At 40.6% G+C, this 17,236-nt stretch overlaps 1 protein-coding gene across 2 annotated transcripts in view; it reads right to left on the reverse strand.

The window, feature by feature from the left end:
• The window catches only part of PLEKHG1 (pleckstrin homology and RhoGEF domain containing G1), a 101,891-nt gene that overhangs the window by 60,830 nt on the left and 23,825 nt on the right, over window positions 1-17,236 (reverse strand). For both annotated transcript variants that reach the window (XM_081905122.1, XM_081905123.1), the window contains exon 2: window positions 12,758-12,832. In XM_081905122.1, the coding sequence (XP_081761248.1) occupies window positions 12,758-12,806 (49 nt within the window). In that variant the 5' untranslated portion in view covers window positions 12,807-12,832. The remainder of the gene's footprint in view (window positions 1-12,757; window positions 12,833-17,236) is intronic.

The raw sequence follows: 17,236 nt of genomic DNA on the forward strand, positions 1-17,236 counted from the left end.
AACAGGCTCTTATGTTCTTAGGGAGTCTTAGATGTACCTACTTCAGGGTTGTTGTGAGGACAAAACTGGGGAAGGGGCGAACTGTGTTCATCACTTTGAGCTCCTTGAAAGAAAAAAAGGGGGTATGTTTTACATAGGACTAAGTAAAATTTCTTCATTGAGGCTTTAGAATATCCATTTAACTTTTAGATATAAGATTTCAAAGGAACCAAGATGCGGTGCACAATGTCTGAGTTTTAAAGGAGCCAGAACTCTTGCAATATCTATTACAACTGAAACCAATACCCTAAATGAATATTTGTAACAATTGTATTTCCCAAGGCTGAAATATAAAGCAGCAAATAATTTCGCTTTTTGGCAGATGGCTAAAATACCTCTAGCTCTGAATCTTTGAACTGGAATTCTAGTTTATTCCATGTATCAAAGTCAGTCCGCCAAACACAATAATTAAATGCCTCCAGAATAAAGGAAACTTGCCAGAATTTGCAAGTTCAATTGAAAAATAAGCATCAACTTGCATAGTCAAGATGCAGCAAAAAAAGTTGAACTTTATACCTCAAGTTATAGATGAAAGCAGATGCTAATATTTTTGTTTGTGCTGTCTCCATAGGAACTAAAAGCAACAAAAGATGAAGATTTCCAAAGGACAGTTATCAGGTTTGATTTAGTACCTCCAGTTCACACGTACTAATACTTCCCTTGAGTCACAAATATTGAAATAACGTGAAGAGAAGCAAAGAAGACCCATCTTGAAGCCTCCCAGTTATCCCTAATCTGAAATATTACTTCCCTCTTGGGCTGGTCCCAAACTTTTAGATAAAAGTTGGATCATAGCAGTTAATGTCAACTTAAACACAGATACATAGTTATGTCCAGGGGATCTGGACTGAGGGATCTAGCCTTCAATAATACTGGTCTCATGGGGAGAATCCCATTCACCTCCCAGTCTCAGGAAGCTGACTATGCCTGATCTATGTGTATGCAGCTGTTAAGGCACACCTCTGCATTGTTTAGGTTAAATGCATTGTTGGGCCCAGTATCATATACCCCCAAAACATTCCTCAGATGAAAATAGGGACATTTCTCACTCCCCTCCCAAACTGTCTCTCCTTGACCCCTCATTTTTTGTCCCTCAGCCAGAGCATTCTACCACCACTACACCAACGGGCCTTTTCACCAACACCCTTCATGATCCTGAAAACCCCTGAACCCTAATTTTATTATATTCATTGGTAGATTTGCCAAAAGAAAAAAACAAACCAATAACTAAATTTTAGAGAGGTACAACTTTTTTCTGGGGGTACGCATACCCCTAAATATTTTGTGAATCTAAGTTTTGCCTCATATTTCAATATGAGTAGGAAAATGAGAGTACGCCTAAACATTTTTTAAGAAAAGAAAGCAGTGTGTGTGTGTGTGTGTGTGTGTGTGTAAGTGCATGTGTGTGCGTGTAAAGACTCTTTTCCTTTCTTCATGTCCAGGGTGTCCCTGCCCTCTGCCTGCTTCTCAGAGCCTGTTTGTGTCACAGCCACTGCTGCCATCACTCAGAACAAGCACCAGCTCATTCTCCACCCTGAGCTCGGTGGGGAAAATAGGGACATTTTGGGATCAGAACAGAAGCTGGGGTGGCTTTCATACTTCCAGGACTTTCCCTGGAAAATAGGGGCACTTGGAGGGTATGGGTTGCCATGCCATGCCAAGGAAAGTTGCCGTGTTATTGCCATGTTATTGGCAACCAACTATATGTACCTCCATGCAAATGGGTGCAAAAGAGGACGGGCGGGGGGATACAAATATTAGGTGCTCTCTATATACAGCACCTCCTGTACAGTTTTTCTGCTGTAAGACCCAGTTTACACCTTACTGCAAAAAAGAGAGCTCCAAATGAATATGAGTAGTTAATACTATGGGTACAGGATCTGTCTGCATTATTCTATGATTCTATGTCTTACAGGTATGCCACCATCTACTTTATTTTCCTCATTCTCCCCCAAGTGGGATGAGAATTGAGCTGCAAATATAGTTTGGCAGAAAAAGAACTCTGCTCATCCCAATAGTAAACTGCACCAATGGAATACATATTCCCTACACACACAAACCCCAAGCCCAAGTAAAAGGACTACAATTAGCTGTTGTGGTTTTCAAAAAAAAGCTAGTAAATTTTAAGACTTACAATTGTCAGTTACTTAAAGAAAACACTGGATGTACCTTGAAGCTTTTTTTGGGCGGGGGAGGGGGAAATCCAGCATGGAGATTTTCTGAGGTTCCCATCTCTATGGTTTGCTATATCAGCTTGCCAATTTGAAAGTTAACGTAATAGCGACTATACCTCCAAGCCTGATTTTCTGAAGAAATAACAGTTTAGTTGTTTGACCAATCTCACAGAAAGAACATATGCTTTTCTATTAATATTTTATTGCTTATAAAACATCAAAGCTGGCTGCCTTCCTACTTTGTCAGCAAGCAACAATCTCCCCCTTTTAAGCTAATTCAAACCACAGGGAGCCAATTAAAAAAAGTGAAGCTTAACACAACTATTTCCTTCTAGTAATCTCTCTAAATTTGGGGTTTATCAGGCCTTATGGGGTCTTCTTTCCAGAGCAATTGGCATTTATTCATTTAACTACCATGTGTGTAGCTAAGGGAATGAAACAAGTTCAAACGTTACCACTTGATTTCAAATTGAGAAAGACAGAATTTATTTAAAACACACTTGAGATTTCTTCTGAAAAGTTTTTCTTTTAATACAAGGAAATATGTTACAACATTCCTTCTTCCTTTGTCAAAAAGGGGCTAAATTAGTATTTTGGCAGTCACCAAAGGCTTTTTCCAGTAATATTAAATTTCGCCATGTTACAGGATATGGACACTAAAAGGCTACTGAAGGCTAATGTTGCTGTTATTTTAAAAGAATCCTTAGTTGTTGTTTTTTAAGGCAATGATGTGCTTCAATGAGGTAATACGAAAACATTTCCCCATTTTTTTGTTTTCGTTTTTCAGTGAAAAAAAAGTTGGGAAGGGGGAAACAGAAGCATATACAGTCGTACCTTGGAAGTTGAACAGAATACGTTCCAGAAGTCCATTCGACTTCCAAAACGTTTGAAAACCAAAGCATGGCTTCTGATTGGCTGCAGGAAGCTCCTGCAGCCAATCGGAAGCCCCGCCGGATGTTTGGCTTCCAAAAATAGTTTGCAAACCAGAACAGTCACTTCAGGGTTTGCAATGTTCAGGAGCCAAAACGTTCGGGAACTAAGCTGTTGGCCTTCCAAGGTACAAATGTATTAAATTCTTAGTAAATCCGGTGAAGTTTCAACTTCTGTTTTTGATTTATCTGATGTTTTTAAAACAAAAAGCACTTTTATCTGTCCTGACCACGCAAAATGAACTCAGTAATCTCAGCAAAGGAATGCAAACACCAGCAATGCACAAGATGAATTGCAAGTCCTGTGTTAAAGCTATCTAAAGCTTCAACATTTACATGCAATTGCATACTGAAAAACTGCATGCAATTGCAAAATGCATAGAATTATTATTATTGTTATTTTGCATTATGTGAGGAATGTAGATCTGCCTCTTTGACGAGACACTTTCATCTCTGCTTTAGTTTTAATTTAGTAGTTTGTGCAGAGAAAGGAGATGCAATTGAATACACAGTAGCAAGGCGCTTTTTGGCCTGAGGGCAGAAGCTTCCATACCCCTGGGCTAAAGGTTAAAAGATTCTGATAAACCTTCCTAAAATAAGCCAATCACAATCAGAGAACAAAGTACTGTGTTGCATGAACACAAGTGTTTATTTGAGCAGCTAACACCCCTTTTTATATAATTCTTTTCCATTTTGTTTGCATTACATTTTCAACTCAGAAATAAAGCAGAATGGAAAATAAAGAAACCCTACAAACATGTGTATATATATAAAACTTGGCAAAGAGGAAAGTGGGACATCCAACAATTTAAAAATTGTTCTCTATGGTAGAATTGACTAGATGTCAAAATAAACTGTTTTTAAAAACACCTTCATGTGGTAGCAATTTTATCCAGCAAAAATCCTTACTTGAAGCAAAGAATTCCAAACAACAGAGCTGCATAACAAATTTCCAAATCACCCATGATGTGTAGCAGGTGAAAACACATGAGCTGTGTTATTTAGATTTGTTTAAGGGAACCTATAAAATGCTTAGCCTCCAATAATTTGTTCAATATCAGATCTAGTTGGTGATCTTTAGAATAACAATTGGCAGCTCACTGCAATACAGTGGACACTCAGGTTGTCAATGTGATCCATGCGGGAGGCACATTCACAACCCACAGCACCACGTCTGTGCACATGTGGGTTGCGATTCGGTGTTTCTGCGCATGCCTGACCACCGAAACCCGGAAGTAACCCGTTCCGGTACTTCCAGGTTTCAGCACATCCGTAACCTGAAGAAACGCAACCTGAAGAGTCTGTAACCCGAGGTTTGACTGTAATGAAACTCTCAGGGCTGCATCGCGCATTACAAGATTTGTTCCTAGAAGGCTGTTTAATGAAGAGAACAATGCTATTGTTGGTATTTCACAGACTGATGCTCACAGCTTCCCTCCCCATGTCCACAACAAAAACAAACAAGCCACCAGCACATGTATTAATCAGATTATCACATCATTTACAGACTACTCAGACAATATTTTTTTCAGAGGTGCCTTCTGCCTAGGAATTCTGTAAACATGTGAGGAGAGTCAGAATCTACAACACGTGGAAGCTTTCATCAGTGACAGCTATTTTTAGCCACCTATATACAAATCCAAATTGCTGCTAAGAAGGGTAAACAACATAGTAAATTCATGGCTATTTTTAGAAAAAGGTATTTAGCACTGCACTTTGACATATGTATCATCTGACATATATTTAGTACCTTTCACTAGCAATAATCCATTCGCCAAACCCGTGTGCTGGCATTGATATCAGCATGTGACACCAGAGTAATTTAAGTATTCATGCCTCCTACCAAAAAACATTATCATCTATAAAAAACAGGCAAGCACCCAATACAACTGGTACATAAAACTCCAAATATATTAATGTACTCTAGATTGCAGTAAGTATCTGTGAACAAGCCCCTTTAAAAACTCTTTCCTTATTTAATATTTATACTGGACAGCTCAGTTGGTTAGAACATGGTGCCAGTAACACCAAGGTCGCAGGTTCGATTCCCATGTGGGACAGCTGCACATTCCTGCATTGCAAAGAACTAGATGGTCCTCAGGGTCAATTCCAGCACTACAATTCTTTGATTCTTACAATAAGTACAAAGGGATCTGCTTAGCAGGTGAGAGAGTGGATTTTCATACAGCTATTTAAAATAAAAAATCGTATTATGTTTGAGGCCAAAAATAAAGCAAATCAGGCAACTTCTCTCAATACTTAACCACCAAAAGCACTTCAGTCTAGCACAGGGAGGGATTTTAACTGAGCTCAAGATAAAGAAGGAAGGGTTAACTTTCATGGAAAACTCACGCAAATAGGCTTGTGTCTGAATACATCCCCAACTTCTGAGCACAATTAGCGGCTGTGGAATACTGCCTGTGCCAGACTGCTGGAAAGGCGAAATGGATATCCAGGGGGAGGGAAGAGGGGAAGGAGTATCCTGGAAAAAGGCATGGATGACCGAAACTTTCTACAGGAGACCTCTCCACAATGCAACATTTTGTTATAGATCCCAAATGTGCTTATATATTACACACTATGATTTATGGTGTATGTTGTTTGGGATTTCTAATAAATATTTCAGAACACTGAATATTTCAGTCCCACCATCCATCCAACAGAGATCATATAATACACACACATTTTGTGTGTGTGTGTGTGTGTGTGTGTGTGTGTGTTATAAAGTCACACACACCTTAAAACTCACAGGCCATTCAAATTTTACAGGCATAATTAAAAGGAGTATTAGATCACAGCTGACTGGAATGCTGAACTCCAGCTGGACACCAGCCAACCGGGACTCATGGTAACCATTGTGTTTTTAAAGATCCATTTTAAAAGAGTCATTAATATTCTCCTCAGGACTTCAAATGCATGGCAAGTAATCCAACTTGGCAACAAACCTATGGAAGATGGTGTTACTTTCTACTTTCAGCCAACTCAATTTCTTGAGCAGATTTGAAGGGTTAAGGCCCAACACTTGCTTTCATGCATCAGGGCATAACCAGTTACAGATAGGTAGCCGTGTTGGTCTGCCATAGTCAAAACAAAAAAAATTCTTCCAGTAGCACCTTAAAGACCAACTAAGTTAGTTCTTGGTATGAGTTTTCGTGTGCATGCACACTAAGGTGTATCTTCAGATACAGTGTATCTGAAGAAGTGTGCATGCACACGAAAGCTCATACCAAGAACTAACTTAGTTGGTCTTTAAGGTGCTACTGGAAGAATTTTTTTTGTTTTGACCAGGGCATAACCAGCAAGACTTCATGATGTAAACCCAGGTAAATATTTGTTTTGTATTCTATTTATAAATACTTTAATTACAAATTGGTTTAATGTAGGGTGCACTAAACGCTATATAATTTTGATATTCCTTCAACTGTAGCACATTCAAAGACAGCTGAACCCCAAAATACCTGCCACAAGGTTTTCACATTCAACTTGTTTATCACAGTCTTTTTTACTTTCACAAATACTCTAAGCGGTGTTGGAAACTGACATATGAAAGCTAGGAGCTAAATGGCACTGTAATGGTTCTAGGGATTGCTCGTCCGTAAGTTGCCGCCACTCCTGGCTAGGTTGCCTGGTTGAACCCTTTCTGTCTGGACAGCCTTTCACCCGTGGCTGTCTCAATCGCTGGCAGAATCCGTCAGTGGGCGTTTTGTGAACTTCTTCCAGCAAATAAGTTCTTTGACGCCAAGTCTCCTCCTACTCTCCCTGCGTGGAAGTCTTCTGCGCAGGGAGGGTGTGGGCAGCGGAGTACCCCTGCTCTCCCCGCTGGTCTCCGGTGAAGAGTCCTGGAGCCTCCTCTCCGATTCCCCCATCTGCCCCCCTTCACCACTGGTGTTACGCTGATTTCCTTCCCCAACAGATGGGCTGCCTCTCTCCCTACTGGGACCCTCTCCGGCATCCCTCTGGAGCCTTCCCTCCACCTCTGGCTCCGATGGCTGTTCCCTGACAGGCACCTTAAGCATAGGTTATGGGCGCAACAATGGAATGTCTAGGCCCACTTTTTTATAACAAGGATACAAAGCAGAAAATGAATGAACTGCAGCTAAAATCTTATATTCATTTTTCACATGGTCTAGTCCTCATCTGAAGACTGCAAAAAAAGCCAAAGCCATGCTTCCCCTGCCCGCCCCACTAATATTCTTAAAAGAGGGTCTCTTCTCCAGTCTTCAGAGAGTGGCTGGAAGTGGGGAGGCAGAAAAAGGTCCTCCTTTTCTTCCACTCTGCAGTTTCAATCTGAAACCTTAGGTGCAGTACTGTGTCCAGAGCTCAGAAATGGCTCTCGCTAATGAAATTCCTTGTCGCAAAACGCGCCTAGAACAATGGGAGTTTCGAACACTGGCTTTAAGATAGCAGCCCAAATGCCTCTTCTTAAGCAATGTATATGGATTAGCTTGAAAAATGACCTCTTTACAATTACCGTATAGTGGGAGTAATTTCTACAAGCAGACCAAAGGAGGGGTAACAGCACCAAAGCCAATACTTTTCAGATTGGAAAAAAATAACAACTTGCAATGCTTATGACTGCCTCATGAGTTGTTCTTCAGTGTAGTTTGTAAATTTATCCAGAGAAGGAACCCTCTCTCCCTGCCCAGTTCCCTCCCAGCTGATCATTTACCTGCCCTAGAAGTAATAGCAACAATAGTAATAAATTTCTGGAGGCCTCTCTCCCTGATATCTGGACTCTGAAAATGTTATGACAGTGTTCCAAGAGTGAGAGGCCATTATGCACTCACTTCAACAAAACTAAGTTTTACATCAGCTCTAGAAGATGCTCGACCAGTGTTTCCCAAACTTGGGTCTCCAGCTGTTTCTGAAGCACAACTCCCATCATCCCTAGCCAGCAGGACCAGTGGTCATGGATGATGGGAACTGTAGTCCAAAGACAACTGGAGACCCAAGTTTGAACTCTGAGCTTCAACTCTGGACAACCTGGAGGGAAAGAGAGGCCCAAATTTAGAGAATAGTTGTTAAATATGTCTGTCTCTCTGCCGGCACCATTCATATTTAAAACTTGACAAATTCTGGCCCATGTTATTTAACATCTTCTGCATTGAACGGGAAGAATAATTCAAGGTGTTCATTGTCATCTATATGCAGGTGACATGTAGCACTTTTAAACTTTTCAACCTAATAGAAAGGAAGCTGTTGAGGTTCTGAACTGAAACCTGGAGAAATTAATGAGCTGGATGAGCACTAAGAAACTGAAGATGAATCCACACAAGACACACATGCTCCTGATCAGGAGGGAGATGGCATTGGAACAAGAATTCTGCCTGGCTTGAATGAGAATGCACACACATAAACACATCTTGAAAACTCAGGTTTGCAGTTTGAAAGTGTTCCTAGACTCAGTTTTCTATCTGGATGACCTGGTGGCAAAAGTGGCCAGTTCCAAGAGAGTCAGACCTGGCTACAATTAAGAAGAAAGAGAGCCTGAGTTAAATCAAGATCAGATTAGTGCTATGTGCTCTAAATGGGGCAACTTTAGAAAAACCTTTAGAAGACACACTTGATCCAGAATGCAGCAGCAAGCTCATCTATAGGACCATGTGACACCTGCAACCTCTGTGCCCACTGCCATTTCTTCCAGACACAACTTTGGCAATTACCTTCAGATAGCTGAATGATTACCTATACCACCCTGTTTGTTCCCTAATATCTGGAGAGGTCCTTTTTGTGCCATGTAGCTGTTTTAATGGCTGCATCCATATTGTGGGACATTTTGCTCCATAAAGTTTGTATGTCCCCTCTCAGGCTATCTTTTGGCAGTAGGGAAAGACATTATTATTTAGATACGCGTTTACTCAAGTATCTGCTATAAATAATCATGGTTTATCAATGCCTTTTATTATATTTTATGATATTGTTGATTCTGAATTACAGTAAGCCACTCTAGTGGGATAGAATTTCTATGGGAGTATCACAAGAGGACTCTGGTGCACCAAGGAGATCAAAATGGAATATATAAGCCATACCTGAGCTACAATTTTTAACAGTGTGTTCTCCCCCTCCCAGAGTGACTTAGACTTTTTTTGTATTCAGGGGATGGTGTGGAGGGTTGTAGTAATATTACTCATGACAAAGGATCCTGCTGAGCAGGGAAGATTAGCTACTCCGGTGGTCCAGAGTGTCCCATTACAACCCACTCAGGGGGGGAAATGGAAATATGTTAGATGCTGTGTGACAACTTAATCTACTACTCCTTACAGTGTACAGACATCTGGCTCAGCCTGTATAGACATAATTCGACAGAAGCAATAGAGAAGACAGAAGTTATCACCAAACACACACATTTACTATCCTCTGCATTGTCACTTGAATTATTATTAGTTTAAAATGTGACCTCTTAAGTTTTTATCTACACAAGAATTTTATTCTCCATTTGCAGCAATCTCTTTGTGTTATAAATTATCATGAACCAAGCCTTTTTATTTGGATACACACACAAAGGAAGATAAAAAAAGGAATACAGAGTCTGGATAAATTTGTCTCCTACAGCTGTCCAGGAAGAGATGCTAAAAATGATGGTTTATCCAGATGACCTACAAAATCTAGGGGAAGCAGTCTTCAAAATAATGTGAAAAACTTATCTGGCTCACCAGGAGAATACAAATGCCTTGTTAGGTTACTACATCCCACAAACTAGCCAGCTGTGAAGGAAACAGCCTGGTGACAAACCATACCAGGAAAGCAGGTCAGGATTTCCTGCTGTAATAGAGCCTGCTACTCAAAGAGAAGCTAAAAAGAGGGTCAAGCTGCAAAAAGGTTTTCTTGTAAAAGCTATGTCATAAATTGATAATAAGTAGCAGCCTAGAATTGGATTTCCATTCCACAGCATTTTCGATTTTGTGCCAACCTTAGACTACCCAAATTACCTTGGTAATCAAATTTTCCATAACCTTTGCACTACAGGTGCAAACATACAGCTTTAGCTTCTGAGCGGCAAGTAATTCCTTCCTAAACCCAAGGTTTTTGTATGCAGCCCACAAGCTTCCGTTGAAATGCTGATAAACTCATGGACATTTTTAAAAAGGCTCTAGCCCTCACAGATTTGAATATATGAAGGTCAAGTTTCTAATATGAGGATTAATGCCAACCAGGATGCTTGTGACATGTTTAAACAGAAGTTATTTCAGATTGCTCCAATTCTCATTCATACGCAAAGTCACGAACAATTTTAAAAAGGAAAATATCACTGAACAGAAACACTGGAACTACATTAGGAACAATCTGGGCTAACAATCTGCATAACAATCTACTCTTGCAGTTCTAACACACTTCTCTGTTTCACTATGGACTAGCATAATAGTTGTTCACTAGAGAGTGGGTTTCAAGGCTGTGATTAAGAAACACACAAATAAATTGTTTAATGTATTTGTATCTCTCAATAATGTTTCCATATATTCCTCATGTGCGCACACAAAACAAAACAAAACAAAACACCATTGCTTTGGTGAAAGAAAGTAGACCAGAACATTATAGGTAATTTTTGTTGACCAAAAGGGCTTGGTGGGAGAGAAGATTAACAAACTATCTGCCAATTTTTAGTAAAGTAATCACAAGACTTTCTTTCATTCACTTCTGTTTATTGTTTGTTTACATGTGTATGCAGTGGCAGCTGGTAGCATTTTGACATTTTGGTAGCATTTTGACATGGTAGAGCTGCAATGCTTAACCTTGCTTTGTTTAAACTTCAGGAAAGTGTGCCAATACACATGTGCTAAGTGCTACTGTCTTCTCCTCACTAAATAATAATAATAATAATTCACCCTAATGTCCCAAAGCGAGTTACAACATTAAAAGACAATTGGAGCTACACTTCTATGCACAGCTAGGTGGGAAGAAGCTGGCTGAGGCTGATGGGACACTGAAACGAACCAAGAATTTCATTAAATCCTACAACCTGTAGCAGAACACAAGATAAGCAAACCAACGCTGTGGAAAATACTGGCTGCTTTCAGGCTAATCCTTAGCAACTAGTGAATTTACAGTATTCAGCAGGCAAGGGAACTAATTGGATATTGATGAGTTTCTGTGCTGAAATATTAAATCCCAACACATGTCATTGAAGCAACTTGCATTGCAAGAGAATGAAGCTTCACTGCTCATTTTTCTAGAGTACAAAAAATAGCTTTTAGAGACTCTTCCCTCATCATAACAGCATCCTCTTCTATTTCTGAAGCACTGTCCGGAGTTCTAAGCTATAACTTAACATGACGGACAAAGTCCGCAGGGCCAATAAAAATCTGAAACACAATTAATTCCTTGTTTGACTATCTTCAGAAAAGAAAAAGTGATAGCAGCACAGAACCCCAAACAGATGACTGACATTACCAGATAACAATTAGTTAGGTTAATGGGTAACACTTTGTCAGGCTCCTACAAATGTCAATACAGCACATCAATAGCTATAAAACACCCAAGGGAATGGTTAATATCACTCTAAGGCAAACTGCCTTATTGAGGAAAAAGATGGACTGGCTGATCAAGTCATTACTACCAGTCATGGTTAGCAGTAGTAATGCTTCTGAACACTGGTTGTGGAAACCACAGAAGGAGAGAGTGTTCCTTTACTCAGATCCTGCTTGTGGGTTTCCCATAGGCTTCTGGTTGGCCACTGTGAGAACAGGAGGCAGGACTAGTTGGGCCATTAGCCTGACCCAGCAGGTCCTTCTTACGTTCTAATTATCTTACCATCCCCCCTAATTAGAAAGCAAAACAACAAACTCCAGATTAACATGGAAAATGCAGAGCTTAGGCCTTACTTTGCTTTGGCTATTTATTGTGTTCAGTTTTACAAAACATGGATCTGAAGTGAATGTTGAAGCATCAAGTGACTTTATTACTGTTCAGGCTGCAATCCTGTAGCCACTATAGAAGTCAATAGGACTTACTTCCAAGTCAATACATACAAGATTACGCAGTCAGTTTAATTTTGCTGTGCAAGTGGACTTACACAGTTGTACCTTGGTTGACGAACACCTTGCGCCTTGAACATTTTGGCTCCCGAATGCCACAAACCCAGAAGTGAGTGTTCCGGTTTGCGAACATTCTTTGGAACCAGAACATCCGACACAGCTTACGCAGCTTCCTTCAGCCAATCGGAAGCCACACCTTGGTTTCTGAACGTTTTAGAAGTTGAATGGACTTCCGTAATGGATTCCATTTGACTTCCGAGGTACCACTGTACTTACCAAACATTGGCTATTACACATAAAAACCAAATACCACACCCACCCACACCCACACACCAAATACCACACCCACCCACCCACCCACACACACACACACCATAAAGTAACACACACCATACAGGAACCTAACATGTCCCTAGCCACACAAACATTGTTTGAATCATCTCTCTCACTTTCCCTCACCACAAACTAACTTTTCAGAAATGAAACATTTTTACATAATCATGCTTAAAATAAGCAGGGAAGGAGAGAAACACTACATTTGAGAAGATAGTTTCACCAAAAAAGGATTGCTATTATATTTCCTACAATATGTATTCTGAGAAAATGAAAGAACAAGTTTTCTTAAGAGAAAAACAATACCGACCTTCATTCCTGGATAAGGTTTCTTTACCCTCTGGTGTTTTATCTGGCATCTCAGCCGAGACCAATTCAGTGAAACCTGAGGGACATAAAGAAAGAAAACTGTTCTCATACCAAAGCCAGCAGGGGAAAACTTTTCTATAAGTTCAGGATACTGTTACAAGCTAATTCACACACATCCTATAAAACACTTCATCAAAAGGGCAAACAAAGCTAACAATTTAATATATGTGAGCACAAAGAATTTGCTGACCCTATCATGTGTCGTTGAGCTTGAGTAAAGTACCAGCAGTTTGCGGAAACATTTCCTTTAAAGCAGGAATAGGGAACCTGAGGCCTCCAGACATTGTCTGACTACAACTCCCATCATCCCTGACCAGTCCCAGCACCAGCTGTTGGCCACATTGGGCACCCACCCAGGGCCTGACCACTTGCCCTGCTGGCTGGGAATGGTGGGAGTCCCAAGAACAACAGGAGCTCCACAGATTAGTCATCCTTGTTTAAGGAATACACAGGCCCATATAATTGAAAAAGGGGCTTTGGGGGGGTCAGTTAACTTAAAAATTCAACAGAGAAGTCCTACTAGTGAACACTAGCCAGTGAATCAAAGATGAATGAAAATATCTGGCAACCCCTTAGGGCAGGCATAGGCAAACTCCAGCCCTCCAGATGTTTGGGACTACAATTCCCATCATCCCTGACCACTGGTCCTGTTGGCTAGGGATGATGGGAATTGTAGTCCCAAACATCAGGAGGACTGGAGTTTGCCTATGCCTACTTTAGGGCCTTCAAGTCAAAACAGTAAAAGCATTTTTGAAAAATAAAGCACACACCTCTCCATTCTCTGTCCAGCTAAGTAAGTCCCACCAAGTTCAATAGGAATTGTTCTTGTTTGCACAGCATCAACCTCAAGACATCCAGAGGAATGCCAAGCAGAATAATTTAATCCCAGCCATTACCCCACTATTTGCTTCACTGTGAAAATATATTATAACCTCGCTTTATCAGATATCAGGGTGATGTACAAAATAAGGCCAAAAATAGTAATGAGACCATAGATAACAACCATAAAGCAGAAGCAAATGTCAGTGCATATCCCTCAGGATCAATTTAACATAATTCTCTCTGGCCACACCACTTAACATTTTGGCAACCACGTTCTGCATTAGCTGAAGCTTCTGGATCTATATCAGGATCTGCTGCCCCTGTGGATCCTGCTGCCTGAGGTGGTCACCTCACCTTGTCTCATGTGTGGGCCAGCCCTGTTTCTGAGTCATCTTCAAGGGCGGCCCCACTTACAATGCATTGCAACAACCCAATTCAGAACACGGACTGCCATGGCCAGTCTATCCCTGTCTGGGAACCACCTGAAGCTGGTAAAAGGCACTCTGAGCCACCAAGGCCACCTGGTCCTCAAGTAGCATAGCTGAAGCAAGTCCAAGTTATGCACCTCCTCTCTCAGAGACAGTGAAACCTGAGACAAGAGAACCACCTGCTCACTGAGTCTCAAACTTAATGGGATTCAACTTCAGCTCTCTGGTCCTCATACTGCCCATACAACTGGAACCCAAACACAGTCAATTTAAGGGGGGAGCAGGGTGCTGCACTATTAAAAATTACCTTTCTCTCTGTTCCACTGATAAGATTCCTTCTGTAAGTAGACAGTCACTAGTAAGAGTTTTGCCTCTGGTACAAGGACATAATTGGTGTCTTCAAGCTAATAACAAAACCTCACCCCAGTCCCAACCAACCAGAAATACTTCATAAATTCAATTACTTAAAATGGATTATTATTTGTTTCATCAACCAAACCGCAGAGGAAGGTTTCTATTTCCACACATTTCTGGGAATAAGCCCTACAGAACAAAATGAGACACATAGCATTGTACGGTAAGTGATCATTTTGAATTTTTAGCTGTAGAATGGGAAAAGCCGAATGAGTACGTTGGGTTTGTGTTTTTTTTAACTTAAGTGGCCTATTAAGTATCATGAAACCTTAGAACATCATCTTCACCCGTGCCAACTTCCATGCCTAATTTTAGAGAGATGTGAAAACAATGTCAAGTAGCAATTTGCTCAAACTTCAATTAATCTTTCTTTGCTAACAGTACACTACTTGGCCATGAAAGCATCATGTTACAAGAAGCACTCAGTCACAACAGAACTGAAGTGATTTATTTAAAAACCTTCCCTGCTTGTATGCTACCACAAGAATGAGCTGTGCTGGTTAATATTGTATTGGCTAGACACACTTTGGGGCTGCATTGTTGCATTAGTTTTGCTGGTTATAATGCTAGCACTTCTGTCCTGATTTTTAATGTTCCTTTTACACTGCAGGCTGTGTAACTGAACTGTGGCTTTTTGAATGACATACTGCTTTGCTGTGCTAAATTTTAAAGGGCAGAAAATATAAATATTAAAACATTAACAGTGGAATTTGAATTGCTTATTTCCCCCAACTTATGTGGTCCTTAAGCCTAAGGTCCCAAAAGTCTACCGGGGGGGGGGGGCACACATGAAAGAGAATGAACTTGAAGAAGAATGAGAAATTATTAGAAGTTCAACACTGATACAGACTTAATTGGCATTTTGTTCACCCAACAATTATGGAAATGGCTTCTACAGGGCCAGCACACCCATGAGGCAGAGTGAAGCAGACATCTTAGGCAGTGCTTTTTCCTAGAAAAATAGGTGCCGGTATTCACCATGAAGTTGTTAGAGTAAGTGCCACACTGTATAACAACAACAAAAAGAGGTGCCTGTACTGCATACCATTGAGTACCCCCTGAAAAAAACTGGCAGGTGGCAGAATTCCCTGAGATGGCACCACTGCAAGCACCCTGCCTGCCCCATCACAGCTAGAGTCGTAATGCAGGCATCAGCACTGATTTCCGCTGAATTTTTGCGAGATCTTGCCAAAATTTCATGAGACTGTGTCAGAATCTGCCATTAGAGCTGCTTTGTACCGCTACTGCACAACTTAGGGAAGAGAGGCTTTGGTGAAGGCGGCGTGGCACAGGAGCGCCACCATGTCATGGCCGCACCTCTCATTTCACCTCAAGTGTCAAAATGGGATGCACCGGCCCTGGACTTCAAGGTGTAGTTCAAAGATCACTCAACTAATTCAGTGAACTTTGTTAAACCAAACTACTTCATTCCAAGCACTTCACAGAAATATCAAAACTGTGTTTTCATGATTACATATGTTAAGGCATCATATTCTTAACAACTCTTAACTCGATTTGACTGGTTAAGAAAAGAATCCTCCATTATCATGAACACACAAATAATTAGTAGGGACCATGATTAGCATATAATGATGGAGACACTGGTATTTTATACTGAAAGTACTTTGTTATATGGTTCGTTATGTTCTCAGTCTAAATGGGATCTGCCCTGTCTAAAAATACATCTCTAATATCCCTATATTTTCTTCAGACTAAACTACCAAATACAATAGCTATTATGTGTAACACAGGATATGCTTCCCCCTGTCCCCCGTCTACTGATAATTGAGAATGGATGCATATACAAAAACGAACAAATATCCATATCAAATCTGAGTTCATCACGTCACATGCTGATTTGTAGAGCGGTTATCGACAAGCTGCCTATGAAGTCACATAGCCTTTGTCACTAGAGGGAGTCCTGATCACACAGCATGTTCGGTAAGGCAAAACAAAAGGAATGAAAGGATGAGAAAACTGCCAGAAAAAAAGATTGCAGGCACTTTTGAATGTTTCTACAGATTTCATCGTAAGAAATGTTTAAACAAAACATGCCTGTTGAACACACACACACACACACACACACACACACTCCCATCAACCAGCATGACTAAAAGTCAGGCGGGAGGGAAGTTCTTGCCCAGGAACATCTGCAGGGCCACAGGTGAGTCACACCTGCTGTAAAGGCTGCAGAGACAAGGCAAAACAAACCATTATGTAGCAGACAAGTACAATACAGTAGACTTTTGGTAGCTTTTTCTTTTTTTCTAAGCAGATAATGGATTCTACAAAATATAGTGGGAAAAGTTCTAAACTCTTTTCCCTAGGGGGTCATTCTGATCAATAGGAGGGAAAGATATTCCACAACAGATAATGGGTGTAATGAATAAAACAGTTTCCAATGTAAGTGCATGAAAAATAATTATGTGGGCTGTCCAAATGCATAAGATTTGAATGTTTAGCCAGCCTGACCCATTCCAGTGGCTGTTTCAATTTAAGGTCTCACATTAAATGCAAAGGAGCTTACTGGGAGATGCTGATACACGGAAAAACACTCACTCTGAAGACAATTTAAGACCTGCAGCACACAAACAACTGAACTTTACACAAGGGCAAAATTTTACAACTATAATTTGTACTGGCAAGGAGAGAACGAGGAAATGGGGTAATGTTTGGCTTGGCATTCCTTATGGTTATCCATGAGCAAAAGTCTATTTAAACCTTGCGAGCAAATCATTGTAACATTGCAATGTGGC

Source organism: Podarcis melisellensis (genome assembly GCF_964234715.1).
Source record: "Podarcis melisellensis genome assembly, chromosome: 3".
Lineage (NCBI taxonomy): Eukaryota > Metazoa > Chordata > Lepidosauria > Squamata > Lacertidae > Podarcis > Podarcis melisellensis.